At 56.7% G+C, this 16,311-nt stretch overlaps 1 protein-coding gene across 3 annotated transcripts in view; it reads left to right on the top strand.

Annotated features, from left to right (window-relative positions):
* Positions 1-16,311, top strand: part of AACS (acetoacetyl-CoA synthetase) — a 79,504-nt gene that overhangs the window by 33,111 nt on the left and 30,082 nt on the right. For 2 of the 3 annotated variants that reach the window (XM_059139288.1, XM_059139289.1), the window contains exons 11-17: positions 4,255-4,319; positions 4,465-4,587; positions 7,325-7,438; positions 9,100-9,225; positions 13,538-13,607; positions 14,045-14,103; positions 14,927-15,129. In XM_059139288.1, the coding sequence (XP_058995271.1) occupies positions 4,255-4,319; positions 4,465-4,587; positions 7,325-7,438; positions 9,100-9,225; positions 13,538-13,607; positions 14,045-14,103; positions 14,927-15,129 (760 nt within the window). The remainder of the gene's footprint in view (positions 1-4,254; positions 4,320-4,464; positions 4,588-7,324; positions 7,439-9,099; positions 9,226-13,537; positions 13,608-14,044; positions 14,104-14,926; positions 15,130-16,311) is intronic. The other variant, XM_059139290.1, reaches the window with a different exon arrangement.

The raw sequence follows: 16,311 nt of genomic DNA on the forward strand, positions 1-16,311 counted from the left end.
TTCCGAGACCCATGGCAAGAGGACAGTCCTGCCTTTGTCAGCTGTCCCCTGGAATCTCCTTGGACCCGGCACAAGGTTGCTCCAAAATGCTTCTATAGTTGCTGCAGGAGGGCCTCTGTGCCTCCCGGCCATCCTGCTGATGGCTAGTTTCTCGGTCGGTGACAAGCTGGGATCCTGGGGAGCAGGGGCAGGCGTGGGGAAAGAGGCTGGGCCTCCCTCTCTCTGCCGGTTCCTCTCCTCGTCATCACTGGGGACAGTGTCGGGACCATTCTGGGAATGCTCTCTCTGTGGACGAATTCATCAGAACCAGTGGAAGCATCTGCCCCCTGGTGGCCCGTGGTCACCATTGGCCTAATGATCGTGGCTCCGGGAGCACCAGCACAGAAGCCGCAGAGCTCTGGGAGCCTGGACGCCCCCGTGCTCTGAAACACGCGCCTCACTCTCAGTTTGAGTCTGTTCACGGTGGGGAGACAGAAGAAGCCACTAATGTTTTTAAATTCATGGTCATTAATATTTCAAATATAACTTTGCGCGGCCTGGGTAATATTTAAATTCTGACATTTGGCTCATAATATTGGCAAGGAAGGTTATTTCCTAATGAGACTGTTTCCAGCAAAAGGTTAATCGAATCCCTGGGAACTTAGATGACTTTAAGAGCTTTACCCTTAATACCCGGGAGCTGGGCTCCAGGTGGGGACGCCTTCTGGGGTGTGTGTGTGTGAGTGTGTGTGTGTGCGTGCACGCATACATTTGTGTATGTGTTTGCATGTGACACAGGTGTGCAGAGTATGTGCATGTGTGGGCAAGAGTATATGTGTCTGTCTGTGTGGGTGAGTGTGTGCAGAGGTGTGTGCGAGTACATCAAAGTGTGTTTGTGAATACGTGTGAACAAGGTGTGGTTGTGGGTGCATGTGGCGATGGGTGCACGAGTGTGTGTGAGTGAGCGTGTATGTGTGTGTCTGAGCAGTCACAGGTGTGTGATCTGGGCCGATGTAGTAGGCATGTCCTAGGCATCTGCCTTCCAGCAGCCCTGCTGGCTCGTGCCCCAGATGCTGCCAGAAACGTGGCCTTGGCCATCGGAGGGCCCCTCTGGACCTGGCCGGGAGCGTCCCTGCTCCGTTCCTGGAGTTTGGTGCAGGTCTGCATTCGGGTGGGAGCCGGGGGTGGGGTGCTTGGGAGGACTGTGGGCCTTGAACCCCTGCTCTGACTGCCAATGGCCATGGAGGGGAGCAGGTCAGGTGTGGGGGGAGACCTTCATCTGACCTTCACTTGTGCGTGCCCCCCCACTGAAAATTAAAACCAAGTTACATAAGGTCACATAAAATCCTACGTGTCGGTGGCAGGAGGAGTGGCTCTCCCAAGCTGGACAGCAGGGTCCTTGTGGGCCATTTCAGGGCTCCTGGGTTTTTTAAATAACCCGGGCTAATGTACGAATGAAATCTTGGATGACTTTAATGTGTTGGCCCAGAGACTTACTAACATGTCTGATAACAGAATATTTATTTTGTAGACGCAAAGTTCTTTTATTTCTTTTTAAAAGATTTTATTTATTTATTTGGGAGAGAGAGAAACCACGAGAGAGGACACGAGTGGGGAGGAGGAAGCAGACTCCTCACTGAGCTGGGAGCCCAATGGGGGGCTCCGTCCCAAGACCCTGGGATCATGGCCTGACCTGAAGGCAGACACCCAACTGACTGAGCTACCCAGGTGCCCCAATGAGGTTCTTTTAAAAGACGAATTTTCTTTGTCGTTTGGGGTGTTCTTCTGGGCTCCGGGAGTCTGGCTTGGGGAACATTTGGGTTAGAGTTGGGGCCAGAGCTCTGGGGTCTTTTGTCCAGGCTTTGCTTGTACCCAGGCCAGCCATCTGAGTTCCCCCGTGTCACCTGTCTCTGGGTGGGAGAGGCCCCGGGGGCACACTGGCCGGCTCACATGGCAGAGTGGACTTGCTGGACAGCTGTCCGCCACGGTCACGTCCACACCCTGTCTGCTCCACGCCACGTGCCCTGCCGGGCTCTGAGGCGTGCACAGCAGTGCAGTGATGGAGGTGACTTGTCCCTGCCCTTGTGGGGCTGCACGTGAATGGGGGAAGGAGGAGAGAGAAAGAAGTGCTGTTGGTGCCCTGAGGTCCGGGATTCCTCCCGAGGCTAAGGGCTCGGGGGCCTAAACCTCAGGCCTGGGGAGGGGACGCAAAACACACTCTAGGCAGAGGGATGGTGAGTGCCCGGGCCCTAAGTTGGGGCTGGGATAGGTGTGCGAGGGAAGGAGACCCCTGTGCTGTGAAAGTGAAGAGTGGATGTGGGGCTGGCTGGGGGCTGGGGGTGGAGGCTGGTCCCTCGGGGACCCTCGGGCCGACTTGGACGGTGGGGGTTTTTCTGCACGAAACGCGACACCCCTGAAACGTTTGGAGCAACACAGCCCGGGTTCGTGTATGTGAAGGCAAAGTCTTGCTCCTGAGTGGAGAATGCATTGTGGGGGGCGGGGGACGAGGGCGGTGGGAGGCTGGTGGGTCTTAGGCAGATGGAGTTACCCAGGCACCGGGTGGGCGGCCTCGGAGGGGCTGTCTATGAGCCGCCTGTGGGGCATGACGGGCGGCTCCTGTCCAGCTGGGAAGCCGCCTGGTGCTTTGTGCAGATCCCCAGCCGTTATCCCTAAAAATACACAGCGCTGAGCACCCACACCAAGCTCCCGTGCTTTGCGGGCTCAGTGTGGTTTTACGCGGCTCCTGCAAGCCCTGGAGTCGGGTGGGGAGACCTTCCCGTTCTTTTTTTTTTTTTGACAGAGATAGAGAGAGAGAGAGAGATCACAAGTAGGCAGAGAGAGAGGAGGAAGCAGGCTCCCCACTGAGCAGAGAGCCTGATGCGGGGCTCGATCCCAGGACCCTGGGATCATGACCTGAGCTGAAGGCAGAGGCTTTAACCCCCTGAGCCACCCAGGTCCCCCGACTTTTCAGTTCTTGAGACGTGCTGGCCTGTGACGCAGGTCTAGTACCTGGTTGGAGTCTCCGTGCATTGCCAAGGTCAGGGTTCACAGGGATATGGGAAGAACCACAGAGAGCCGTTGGTTGCGGTGGTGGTGGGGGTCAAGGGGATGAGCACAAGGGGCATGTTGCTTTGGTGTGGCTGGGGTCGGAGATCCTGGCGCCGCGGCTGGCCATTGCTCCGCCATCAGAGGCTGCAGGCGTGCCTGGTCTTCTGTGAAAATGTAGCCATTCCTGAAGGGTGACACCGTAGTGCTCAGAGTTGGTCTTGAGTTTGGGAATCATCCTGCCCGAGTTAATGCAGTAACCACGGGGGACGTGGGAGGGTTGTATACACGGCCCCCCACAGCCTCCCCTCCTGAAGCAGCCACCTCTAGGGCACAGCAACCCGGGAGGTGCCTGAGGTCTAGGTTCGGGGCTTCCTGGCGGCCAGGTGCTGGTGGTGAAGAGCGGGGCCGGGAGGGACGAAGGACAGCAGGCTCGGGGGCTCCTCCCAGCCCAGCTGCCCTGGTGCTGGACAGCATGTGGCTGTCTCCCACCCAGGGGTGGGGGGATAAGGTTTTGGCTGCCCAGAGGGATGCCAAGGGGCTTTGATGTTTGCAGCCTCCTTTGGGCCTGAGAGGGAGGGCACCATTTAGTTATGGAGCTGGTCTGTTGGTCCAGGGCCGCCTGGCTGCTGGAGCCATCAGGAGCGCTTGCCCCTGGAAACGCAGCGACTTCTCCACGTCGCATTGTTCTCTGAGTGCGGACCTGGAGCAAAGGACCGTAGACTCTGAACATTCGGAACGAGAGGAGCTGTATCATTTAAGAAGTCATTTAAGTCACTTAAGAACCGGGGGTGGGTCCCGAACGCCCAGCACGGGCCCTGCTCCCACAGAAGGTCCCACCGCCCTCTGCACCTCGGCGGAAGGGGCTCATGTGGGACTGGGACTTGAGGGGTCTCGGTTTTCTGGCCTCCTTTGGTCCCCAAAGGGCAAACACCCTGCAGTTGGGAGGAGTGTGGGCTGGTGGACGAGTCGCTGTCTGTCACACGGAGCCGTGTGCTCAGGGGGCCGGGCTCCAAGCGTGTTGGGAGTCAGTGCGCCGGCCTGTCCCTGCTGAACCTGCAGTCAACACAGGTGTTTACTGAACACTAGGTATTACTTCAGCCCAGAAAAATATGTGTCTTGGATTTTGCAAACTTGCCAGAAGCAAGTCACTAATTTTAAAAAGCTCTGGAGCATGGAATGTGCAAGAGCCTTGAGAGTTTCTGTTCTCTTTCCCTCCTGTGCCCTTAGCATCACCGTCCTCGGAACGGGTGCCAAGTGGCTGGCCGTCCTTGAAGAGAAACAGCTGAAGCCAGGTCAGTGTGCCCCTCAGGACGCCTGGCCTCCTCCCCGCCCTGCCAGCCAAGGAGCCCAGAGCCGCCCTCTTACCTGTGTCCGGCACGCGAGCCAGAACAGGGGTGTCGGGTCTCGTTTTAATCTCTCTGTGGTTCTTCCCCCTAGTGGAAACCCACAGTCTCCAGACGCTTCACACGATCCTGTCCACTGGCTCCCCTCTGAAGGCCGAGAGCTATGACTACGTCTACAAGTGCATTAAGAGCAGCGTCCTCCTGGGCTCCATCTCTGGTAGGGCTTGCGCCGTGGGGGGTCCGGGAGGAAGCAGGGGAGGTGGGGCACGACCAGGCTGGCCCCCCATGAGCGTGCACGGCCTTGGACCCGACAGATCCGCTGCCTTGAATTTGTCCCGGGTAAACAGCAGGGCGCACATCTGTGCACGTTTGGTTCTTCTTGTTCATGATAGTTAAGTTCTAGGAAGTTGCTGAGTTAGTGACTACGGAACCATTGGGGAAGGGACACACACACACACACGTATCTTGCATCAATTATGATCTTATATTCTGGAAACAACCCTTTTCTGGTAGATTCTGTTGTCTTTATCTTATGGAAGAGAAAACGAGGTTTAGGAATGTTAACAGACTTGTCGGAGCAGACCCCCAACGGGTGCAGTGCAGCTGGGTCCTGAGCCAGAGCCCCTTGCACCCCCTTCCCCCGCCCGTGCTCTCTCCTGGTCTTCTCTGTCGCGAGAGCCGAAGCCAGAGCAGGGCACTGCCTTGTGGCCCTGTGGCTGAGGACGTGTGTGTGGGGCGTCTCGAGATTTCCACCACTTGGCTCGTGTTCTCCGATGACCTTGAGAGCACCCTGAGTGTTGCTTCTGGGGTCATCAGTGTCAGTGAGCAGGAGCATTTGCAAATACAGAATCTGTAAGTAATAAGGATTGGCCAGGTACGAGAACAATTGTTGCAACGTTGTTTATGCTCGTTAAAAGCCAGAAGTTACCTATGTGCTGGGTAGAAGGGAATTCATTGAATAATGTGTGGTGCGTCCTGGATTTTTGCAGCTGTTAGGAGGGCTATGGTGAATATTCTTATGTAGATGGAAACGTCTTCATGGATACCGAAAGAGGGTTGTGATACGTTGAGTGAGAGAAGCAGATTGCAGAGATATGTGTGGTCATTTTTGTAGATCGACAGAAGGAATATGTGGTGGGGTGTGTACACCCGTGTGTGCGTGTGTGTGCACGCGCGCGTGCGCATGGGTGTTGGGATTTCAAGTGACTTTTTTTTTCTCTTCACTTTTTCCTAACGTGAAGTTGTATGAAGACAACTTGTGCATGTTGCAGAATCTTCAGAATCCAAAAAAGAAGCAGAGTGGTGTCCACCCCGAGTGGTTTCCTCCTTCCCCCACAGAAGCCTGTGTTCGTTTCCCCTCGGGTGTCCGTATGGAGGTGGGAGAGTGTGTCTGGATGGGCTGAGACTCATTTAACTTAGGATTCATGCTGGTCCGTATTTCCCCCTTAACAGCGTGACTTGTGGTTAATTTTATCTTAGCTCATCAAAATCTTGAGAGGAATTTAATTTATATTTCTGAAAGCATATCTTTATTTATTTGTTTTTAAAAATTTTATTTATTCATTTGATAGAGAGAGTCATAGATAGAGTTATAGCGAGAGAGGGAACACAAGCAGGGGGAGTGGGAGAGGGAGAAGCAGGCTCCTCGCTGAGCAGGGAGCCGGATGCGGGGCTCGATCCCAGGACCCTGGGATCATGACCTGAGCCAAAGGCAGAGGCTCAACAACTGAGCCACCCAGGTGCCCCTGAGAACATGTCTTTAAATTTTAGTATATGTGCTGCCGAAGCGAGCACAGAACATGTCTTTAAAAAGCTACTGTGTGATTTGCTTGAAGCCCGAAGCTGCCCCGACAGGCCTCTGCTTTCCTGCGGGACCCATGGCCCGAGGCTGGGGGACTCGAGCTGTTGAGGCGAGCAGGGCAGGCAAGGGTCCGGCCAGCATCTGCAAGTGGCCTCGTGACATCCCTTCTCCCTCTGGGCCTCAGTTTGCCTGCCTTAAAAGGGACGGATTGTACAGTGTGACTCCAGGGGCCTGTCCTAGCAACTGCTGCCCACCGAGTGGTTGGCTAGGGCCACTTATCTAGCGGGGTCACTCTCCTCGTGACAGGTGACATGTATAAATGTTTGCCGCCTGTGTGTCACTCTGTGAATGCCATGAAGTCTTGGAACATAGCGGCTCTCCTTTCCTGACACAAAACACTCTTCGAGATGCTCTGGGGGAAAGGCAGGAGGCGGGTGTATGCGGTGCCCGACATGTGTTAGATGATCGTGTGTGGGGAGGGTCTCCAGCCAGGTGGCAGGGAGGCTCACATCCACTCCTCGGCCTCCCGGAGGACATTACCTGCCCAGGGTGCTGCGGTGCAGAAGCTTTGGGAGGTGGCCTGCTGGCTGATCTAGTGCTCTTGGACCTCGGCGTGTTTCAGCCCCTCAGCCCGGGCTGGCGCCACAGGCGTCCCAAGGTCACCCAAGAGCATCCCAGGCCTTCCTGGCACCCCAGCGTGCTTCCTGCCCGATGCGTTCTGTCTTCTGTGAGACCCGGCCTGCACGGACCCCTGGGGTGCGGCTCCTCCGGCCTCCGCAGAGGGCCTCCGTATGTGACGCATCTGCCCACATGGTGCTGGTGAGGTTGGGCTCATGGGTGAAGACTTCATGTCCCGTGAGCCCAAGTCTCGAATTTCACTGTGACCATGAGAGGTCATTCGTTTTGTCTGTCGTCCAGCAGGAAGACTTGGTCAAAACATAAATCATCCGGACACAGGCGTTTTGCTGAAATTTCTAAATCACCTCGCTCATTTCTCCCTGCAAAGAAGCGCTAACCATCCGTGCATCTGTATCTACGGGAGAAAGAGTCGAGATACCTCTGGGGTCTTCCTCCCTGGGTGTTCACCAGTCAAAAACAAAGCTGTTCATCTCAGTTCTTCTGAATTCTGCCTCTCCTTTCCGTTTGTTTGCAGGGGGCACCGACATCATCTCCTGCTTCATGGGCCAGAATTTTTCTGTTCCTGTCTACAGAGGGGAGATTCAGGCCCGGAACCTGGGCATGGCCGTGGAAGCCTGGAACGAGGAAGGTGATGGCTTCGCTCACGGCCTTTCTTTCTGTTTCTGGGCGTGGCCGGTAGCTCGGGAGCTCTCGGATGTGTAACCTCCCCGAGAGGGGTGGCCCAGCTCACGTGCAGACTGGGGTCCTTCTAGCTGGTCCTTCTAGCCCACTGGGCTCCTTGTCCCCCGTCCCCTTCGGCCTTCCTGCCTGAGAAGTCAGTGTCGGGCTGGAGCACAGCAGTGTGTTCAGGAGCGGCAGGAGGGCTGTTGCTCCCCCAGCATCCAAAGCCCGGAGATGCTGCTCAGGCAGCCCCGCTGCCCTGCTCCTGTGACCCCCTGACCTTGACACGGACCCAGTGAGGGAGCCGGGGTGTTGGCCTCTGACGGTGTCAGGATGAGCTTTTGCTCTATAGCCTGTTGGTGGCCGTTGATAAATGAGCAAAGCCTGTTTGTGTCTCTAGCATCAAACAGGGCCTAGCCTGGCGTGTGTGTGTGCACTGTGCATATTCGCCCTGCAGCCACCATTATTTTAGCCTGACAGAGTGCATGGGGAGTTTGGGTGAGGAAGAGGGAAAGACATCAGCCGTGGTGGCCCCGTCAGGTTAGGGGCTGGAAGCCTGGAGAGCACAGGAAGGATTTCTCCCTCTCCAGTTCATGGGAAATATTGCCAGAGACCTTTCTGAAAATCGATTCTTACTTTCAGAAGAGGACTTTTCCTGGAAAATATGTCTATTTTCTTCCCCATCGTCTGAACCATTTCTTTGGGTCCTGGTCACTGCTGCATTCTGTGGCCTGGTTGGGGGAGGTGCTCCTGGCAGAGAGAAACTGACGGCCCATCTCTGCAGCTCCCAGCTGTCTGTCTGTCGTCTCTCTGGGGGGTTCGGTGGGATGGGAGGAGCTAGGTGACGGGGGAGGAAATGGGGAACCCCAGGAGCCCCCGTGGGCGCACGTGGAATGGTGACTTCTCAGTGCCAGTCCTGCGCTGCCACAGTGTGGAAGGTGCTGGGTAAAGGGACCCGCTCCCTGGGAGGGTTGCTGTGCTGCCCTCTCCTCGGCCTCCACAGCCTCTGCTGTGCCCGGGGCCGGAGACCGGGCGCCCTGTGGGAGCAGGTGGGACTCGGAGCGACTCAGTTAGCCTGCAGATTGGGAGTAATGAAGAGAGGTAGGGACCGCGTGGTGCAGGAATTCTACTCCTGGGAGAAGCACTGGCGCATACGAGCGAGGAGAGGCATGCGAGTGGGTTTGTCGCCACGTGTTCGCAGTAGGGAACAGAGTCGGGAACATACAGAGCTCGTCCTCCAGAGGAATAAATGGCCGCGATCGCACGTGGACAGTTACAAGCAGTGAAAACGAGTGGGCTGGCGCGGCGTATAGTGGATGAGCGAGGCGCCCAAGCCCACACTGGGAGAGCCGAGCGGGGTACGGGGCGCACACAGCATGAGGCCGTGGGCGCAGTTTGGAGACACGCGGGATGACTTGGCTGTTCGGAGCCGTGTCTCGATGGCGTGAACGTATTAATACACGTGTGGGGAAAATCAGTTCCCTTTAGAAGAGAGGTTTGGGGGGGCGTGGGTCCGGAGGGAAGGTCGCTGGGGTCGGTCCCAAGTACATGGTGTAGGGGATGGGGAGCGTGTGCACCAGGGTACGTGCTGTTGCGTGTGCTCAGGTTAGTCTCTCCTTCCCGGAGCAGGACAGGCAGTGTGGGGGGAGAGCGGCGAGCTGGTGTGCACCAAGCCGATCCCCTGCCAGCCCACGCACTTCTGGAACGACGAGAACGGGACCAAGTACAGGAAGGCCTATTTCTCCAGATTCCCAGGTAGGCCCGGGGGTGGGGGATGCAGAGGGAGCCGCCCACACTCCCTCTGGGCTGGGCCTTTGGGTCTGGTTCTGCCCGCACCCCACCCCCACCCCTACGCCCGTGAAGCTGCTCATGGCTCCTTCCACCAGGGGGCGGGGATGCATGGGGATCAGGATCTTGTCCCTTCTGCTTGGAGCCATCATGTGAAACTGGCGTCTGGTTAGCTTCTATTTCCTTACGGTTTGTTGATTTGAGAGAGAAAGGGAGCACGTGAGCAGGGGGTAGGGAGGGGCAGAGGGAGGAGGGGAGAGACTCTCAAGCAGACCCTTGCTGAGTGCAGAGGACCTGAGCGGAAACCAAGAGTCAGATGCTGAACAGGATGAGCCCTGGTGGGGTTGCTTTCTGCTTAGCTGGCCTCTGTGTGCAGAGCCCCTGGGCTGCAGGTGCGGCTGCCGGGGGCCGGCACGAGCCCCAGTACGAGCCCCGGTTTGCCTGTGGGAGGGCTGTGGGCTGCACGCTTACCCAGGACCGCCGGTTCAGATGGAAGCGGCGTGTTCAGGAGGAATCTGGCTTGGGCCTCCTCTCCGCTGGGCACGCACCCTCACCCAGTCCTCATGGAGGTCTTGGAGGAGGAGCACGTTGGGGGTGGGATGCTCCGCAGCCCGCTTGTCACTCTCACACAGACCGACACCCTCGCATTTCATCTTCCGAGTGGCGCCTTGCCCCGGAGCAGGGAAGTGTTTTATTTCAAGCTCTGACTCCCGTCTCCATCTGTCCTTCGTTCATAAGCAACCTCGAGTTATCACAGCTGTCTGATTCACAGTTTAGTAAGCCCTCTGTCCCAGAGCAGTGTTCTCCAAGTGCGTGCTTGCTTCCGTCTCCAGAAAGATCATTTGGTTTTGCGGTAACGGTTCATGGAGGATCAGAGAAGGGCAGGTGGCCGGCAGGAGCAGAACTCGCCGTGGACCCCTCCCGTCTCTCCCCCTGGCCTTGCGTGTTTACACGTCCCATGTGAAAACCACTGTATCTGGCATCGCAACCCCACGCAGGCGTCGGAAGAGCGCCCCAGATGTGGCATAGCCTCCTGGGTACCTGCCACGCGTGAGCCCCGCCTTGGATCCCGCCGGCGTGCGGCTGTCCAGACGGAGTGAGGCAGCATAGAGGGAGCTAATGTAGAGAGAAATGTTCCTCAGGTGACCCTGAAGGACAGGGCAGGACCTCCTGTCGTAGGAAGAGAGGCCAAAAGGAGTAGAAAGAATCTCAGTGGGAGAATCTGTCTTAAAAATCCATCTCTGTCTCCTGCAGTACGGCTCACTGGTCTTTGGAAGCTGTGTTTCCTATAACTTACCGTATATACAGTCGAGAGGATAAATGTGTCTCAGGATTGATTTCAGAGCCTTTCCTCCCCCTCCCTCCCTCCATTCCTTCCTTCTTTTTCTGAACTTCCCTCTTGGAGAAAACGAGTATTGTGACCTGTTTCATTGCCATTTCCATTTTTGCCTTGGCTGCCAGGAAGCTCGGAGCAGAAATCATTGCTTGTTTGCAGCAGTCCTCTTACCCCCAGGGCAGGGTTTCTGATTCTCTTGAAAGAATCTCATTATGTAATCGGGTTTATAAGTAGTTTCTCAGATACTTTCTGGGAGTAGGTGGGAGATGTGTGAACCAGTGCGGGAAGAGGAAGGCAGGTAAGATAATGGAACTCTGAAGCCCTTGGTCGTGGACCGGAGGAACACAGGTGGAACCTGACTGTCCATGTTGTCCTGGGAGATTCTGACACTGTATTGGAATTAGTGTTGAGGGAAACAGCTGGAGGCCAAGGTTGTCGTTCCTGGAGCAGCAAGCAAACTCACAGACATAGTTAGGCCAGGTGAAAACGTAAGCAGGTGGTGATATCCAAGACATTAGTAAGCGAAAAGAAGAAGTTCAACGCAGAGGGAACAGTATCTCTTTGTGTAAACTTTTAAAAGGAAATATATGTGTGCAAGTGTGTGAATAAATCCACGACAAAGGGTTATCTGTGTGGGCGAATTATGAGCTGTTTTGCTTTTCTTTATATCTTATCATTTTTAAAAACCTAGTAAAAATTTAAAGAGACTTTAAAAGTGGACTGAAGAAAGACTTAGACTCTTCTGATTCTACAAAGCAGTGATTTCAGCTCCGAGTTTCCTGACAGCCAAGACAAAAAGGGAAATAAAATGGGTATGGGTGAGTGTAGGGGCCACATTTCCACTCGGGAGCCAAGCACACCCATCAACTGTTGGGACTTTGAACTTGGACATGGAGACAGCCAGAGGTTCCCTCAGCCTGCATCAGCAGAAGAGCTCAAAGCGGAAGGAGACTCCGAGTCATAACTCACGGAGCCCTTGGTCCTCCCATAAGAGAAGTGTGTGCGTGGGTGTGCAGTTTATTCACAATGGTGACTTTGCAGACGTGGACAGCTGTGCTGTTGTTCTCTCTATACAAAGACACATGCTTACCTAGATTTCCTGCGGGAGGAAAGCAAGAGCAAGGCTGGGTCTCTCCCTTTGCGCTGTGTACGGTCGCTGAAACAGGGTGGAAGGAGCCAGTGCTCTGCTGGTCCCGGGCGCGGGAACCGGCAGGGAAGCCTGCATTCCTGCGCCGTGACAACCTGGCAGCAGAGCCACCAGCCCCGTGAGAATCCTTCCTCCCGACTTCACGTTGTACGAGGCGGCAGTGCTGCATTTTATTTTCACAAATGACAATTCCTTCACGGTGCCTTTGCGTCTTGCGTTTTGTCTTCGTTTCCGGGGTCTTGCATTCATGATCAAACTCCTGGGAAAGCCGGCTCTGCACGGCCCAGACTCCGTGTCGGTCGGGCTCCCGGTCCCCAGATGAGAAAGGACCCGTGGAGGGGGCGGCCCTGCGGCTGCGTCCGCAGCCCTGTCCCCTGGGACGGCGTTTGGAGCAGCTGTCGATGTGCTTCTGCAGAAACCTGGCGTATCACTCGCAGTCCTGGGAATGATCTTTTCCTGTTTGTGTACCCGAGTCTTTCACGAGTCCTGTCAGGAGGAAGGGGTTTCTCTCTTCAGCTAGGGGAGGAGGGAGAGGGACCCGGAGGCCTACAGTTCTCTTTTGTATCAGAAAAAAGGAGCCTGGGAGTCCTTCCGTTCCCTAACTGCCTCCCAGGGACCACACTCCCTGCAGACGGACAGACATCCTGGCCTTCAGCTGGGTCTGCACCTGGGCGGGAGCCTCCGTCGCTGCTCGTGCGGTCTGGTCATGACTGTGAACGAGCCAGGGAATAAGCGCAATGTCTCGTCACGGTGGGGCCTCCCGGACAGGTGCAGGCGGATGGGGTTCGCGCCTCCAGGCGGGAAGCGTCTCCAGCATTGCGGGGGAGGAGGTCCTCTCTGTGAAGGCCCCGAAGCTGGTTTTATTTGATATTTTCCCTTTCTGGGCCGCAGGGACTCGGGCCCCATTTCAGGAGGCCAGGCTGCCCCTGGGGAAGTGACTTCCGGGTGGCCGCAGAGCTGGTGGGATGTGCTCCTGGTCGTTCACCCCCGTTTGGCCTCCGATTGTGCGGCTGGTCACGGGTCACTGCCTTGGGCGGCAGGAGGAAGCTTCTGGCCGCTTTAATTGCTCCCTTGACAATTCCGCTGAGGCATGACTTCTCTTTCCTGCTCCTGGAGGATGTGGCTGAGGCTCAGGCTATTAGCTCTGCTGTGTCCGGAGGGCACGAGGGCCTCCCCGGGAATGCCACCAGCCCAGGCCTCGACTGTCTGCCGGGCCACACGGGGTTGGCACAGGTGATCAGTCACCTCTGATCCCTGCCCCTCCACCCCGTTCCTCTGCCTTCCGTGTCGCCCGCGGTTTACCAGCTAGGTAAGGCTCGTGCCTTACCTTGGGTTTCCGTTAGGAGCCTACCTCTGGTCGTGGTGCTTCTGTCCCGTTCCAGGGGTGGGCCCAGCCCCTCCAGACCTGCCCCCTCAGCTCTCCCAGACCACCCTGACTTCCTAAAGTGGCTTCAGTCAGGCCTGCTCCCAAAGCTCCCACTGACAGTCCCCCGCCCCCCTCGCACCCTCACTGCCAGGGCTGGTCCCCACCCTGTGAATTCCTGAGGCCCTTGTGGGTGCCCAAAGGAGTGACGTTCTCTTGCATGCTGGTGCGTGTCAGAACTGGGCGCCCAGTGGCCCCTGCTAGATGCTGTGCTCCTGGGGGCGGGGATGGGCTAATCCACTTTTACCCCGGGCCCCAGCCCCGTTCCGTACCTGTTTGATGAGCCTCCTGTTGCTGTCATGCCTGCCGTGGGCGTCTGTCCAGGCAGGACCCCTTCTCCTTGGGGTGACTGAGCCCCTCTGCTTCCCTGCAGGTGTCTGGGTGCACGGTGACTTCTGCAGAATCAACCCCAAGACGGGGGGCATCAGCATGCTGGGCCGGAGGTGAGGGGTCTTCAGACGGCTTCTCTTCCCAGGAGCCCCCTTTGCCAGAGCATCCAAGCAGGGACAGGGGGTATTCCGTGTTGGCTCCCTGAGGGCCGGGTCTGGGCCTGATCCACATTCCTGGGCCCCAGCATGGGGTAGCGGGTCTGTGGCAAAGGTGTGTCCGTCCTCCGTAGCAACAGCCCTTCCAGAACACCTGTACAGGTGGGAAGGGGCAGGGAGGTGACAGGTGTTTCCACACAAAGGGGACTCCCTTGTTGTCTGGCTTGGAGTTTAGAGAGAGAGGGGGACCCGTAGGGATAAGGAGCAAGGGGAGGGAGCCTTCATGACGGGGCCCGGTGTTGCCGTGTGGGAAGGGGGTGATGCCTCCCCACCGTCCCCGGGTGACGTGCCTCACTCAGGAACGGCTGTGTGTTCATGACCTTGTCTCTTCCCAGCGACGGCACACTCAACCCCAACGGAGTGCGATTTGGCAGCTCGGAAATCTATAACATTGGTAAGTGTTTCACTTTCTCCTGAATTATTCTCGGGTCATCCAGGAAGGAAGGAGGGTGTGCCCCAGAGCCCTCTTTCTAGACAGCCTGCCTTTTGGCGCTAACTCCAGTCTGTTTGCCTCAGTGGTGAGAATGGACATTTGTGAACGTGTCCTTCTTTCCAGAACATACCTTGTCCACACTGCTCATGGCTGCAAAGCCTCAGAGGCCCATTCCTGTTCCGTTACATTTTATCTTCACAGTGAGCAACCTTGGCTTGCTTAATTATGTCCTCTCTGTATGGGTGAAGGAGAAGCACAGAGAGGTTGGGATTGCTGGAGGTCCCACAGCGCCATTCAGGACGCCATATAAAGACGGTGGGCCTCGCAGCCGCACAGTAGAGTCAACCGTGGGCCTTCAAAGTGCTCCACGCAGGTCCCGAAGTCAGCCTCCCTGGGAGGTGGCGTCCTACTGATGTCACACCAAGATTGTCGGAGCCAGGCCGGAGTCCTGCTCCCCCTGCCTTGAGCCTTTGTCCCTCCTTGCAAGCGGGGTCCCCACCACAGGCACTTGCTTCCTATTTATCTTTAAATCGGCGTGTAGTGGAGCCGGGGAGGCCTGTGTTTGGCTTCCTATAAACACGTTGACCACTGCAGTTCAAGCCACAGCTCTTGACTCCCCGCCGGAGACGGGCGCTCTCCTGCGTGCTCTCCTGGAGGGTCTCTTCCCGGGAGGGTGGGGGAGAGGCGGCCGTGCCCATCAGGCCCGGGGGGCTGGCCTCCCCCTCCCTGCTAGCTGGCCGCGGCGGGCGCTGTGAGCGCGTGTTCCCTTCCCCTGTGTCTCCAGTGGAGGCCTTCGAGGAGGTGGCAGACAGCCTCTGCATCCCCCAGTACAACAAGGATGGGGAGGAGAGGGTGCTTCTCTTCCTGAAGATGGCTTCCGGCCACTCGTTCGGGCCCGAGCTGGTGAAAAGCATCTGTAACGCCATCCGCGTCGGCCTGTCTGCACGGCATGTGCCCAGCCTCATCCTGGAGACCAAGGGCATCCCGGTAGGTCCTGCCTCCCCGGCCGTGGGACCAGAGCGCCGGCATCTCCCCGAGAGCCGCGCACGCGGGGACTCATCTAGGAGCTTGTTCTGCTTTATATATAGTTTGTCTCTGTTGCCTGGCAACCCCATCTTTCCCCCCCAACATCTCTCTCTTTCTCTCCTTTTTTTTTTTTTTAACCCTTCCTGAATTGCATTTAAAGTAACTTCTGCTAAAATACCTGTGTTCGGAGGCCAGGCAGGCCCGGTCCTGCGCATCCAGCCATCTTTCCCCCAGTGTGGTGCTGCTGTGTTCTTGAAATTATTAATGAGAAAATTAATTTTAACTTTTTAAAGAGCCGCTGGGGTGCCGTTGCTCTTGCCTTTTAATTTTAAGTTTCGCCCGTGGAAAGAAGAGTCGAAGCTATTTAGAGGCGCATCCCCAGAAAGCTGCCTCCCCTTCCACTCTGTTTAGGTTCTGAGTGGGGGAGGAGGGGCGCCCAGACTGGATCTCAGCCTCAGCTGGGACTGCTGACACGCGGACGGCAGCCGAGAGGGGAGGCTGCCGTGTGCACATGCACGCGTGTGTGCACAGACGAGCCAGGCTGTACAGAAGCCGGCGGATCATGGTTCTCTGACGGGGAGATGGGGCAGAGCATGACCGGGCCCCTGCGGGAGCACAGCTCTGATGCTGTCCTGAGCAGGGCCCAGACTTCTGTACACACGCTTCTTTTAAATATTGATTATGCACAGGAAGGGTCCCAAGCTTGGGACTAGGCTCTCTGTCTCTCTTGGTTGGTGACTCCCGGCGACTCTGTGGACGGTGGCTCCCACGGGGGGGATGGTACTTCTCGAGTCTGTGACACTTACTGCCTTCTGATGAGGGCCTAAGGCTTTCCTTTGGGGAACCAGTTCTGTCTGCTTCTGGAACATTCTGGAGTATGAGAGTTTGATTTTCCCCTTGGCTTTCTTTTGTTGAAACAGGACATCTGTCCTTTGTTACGGGAAGGGTTATTCCCCAACTGTCTGTGGTCATGAGGTTAGTGACACGGTTTATTTGAGAGATACAGGAAATGGTGGCCCGTCTTTCTGTCCTCAGCGTGGCTCTCAGGTCGCTATCAGCTCCCACCCTCCGCAGGCGCTGTCTCTTCTGTCTGGTTGGGCTGGGAAGTCGCTTTGAGGGTTCCCTAAGATTTTTTGAGGCCCT

Source organism: Mustela lutreola, chromosome 11, assembly GCF_030435805.1.
Source record: "Mustela lutreola isolate mMusLut2 chromosome 11, mMusLut2.pri, whole genome shotgun sequence".
NCBI classification, from domain to species: domain Eukaryota; kingdom Metazoa; phylum Chordata; class Mammalia; order Carnivora; family Mustelidae; genus Mustela; species Mustela lutreola.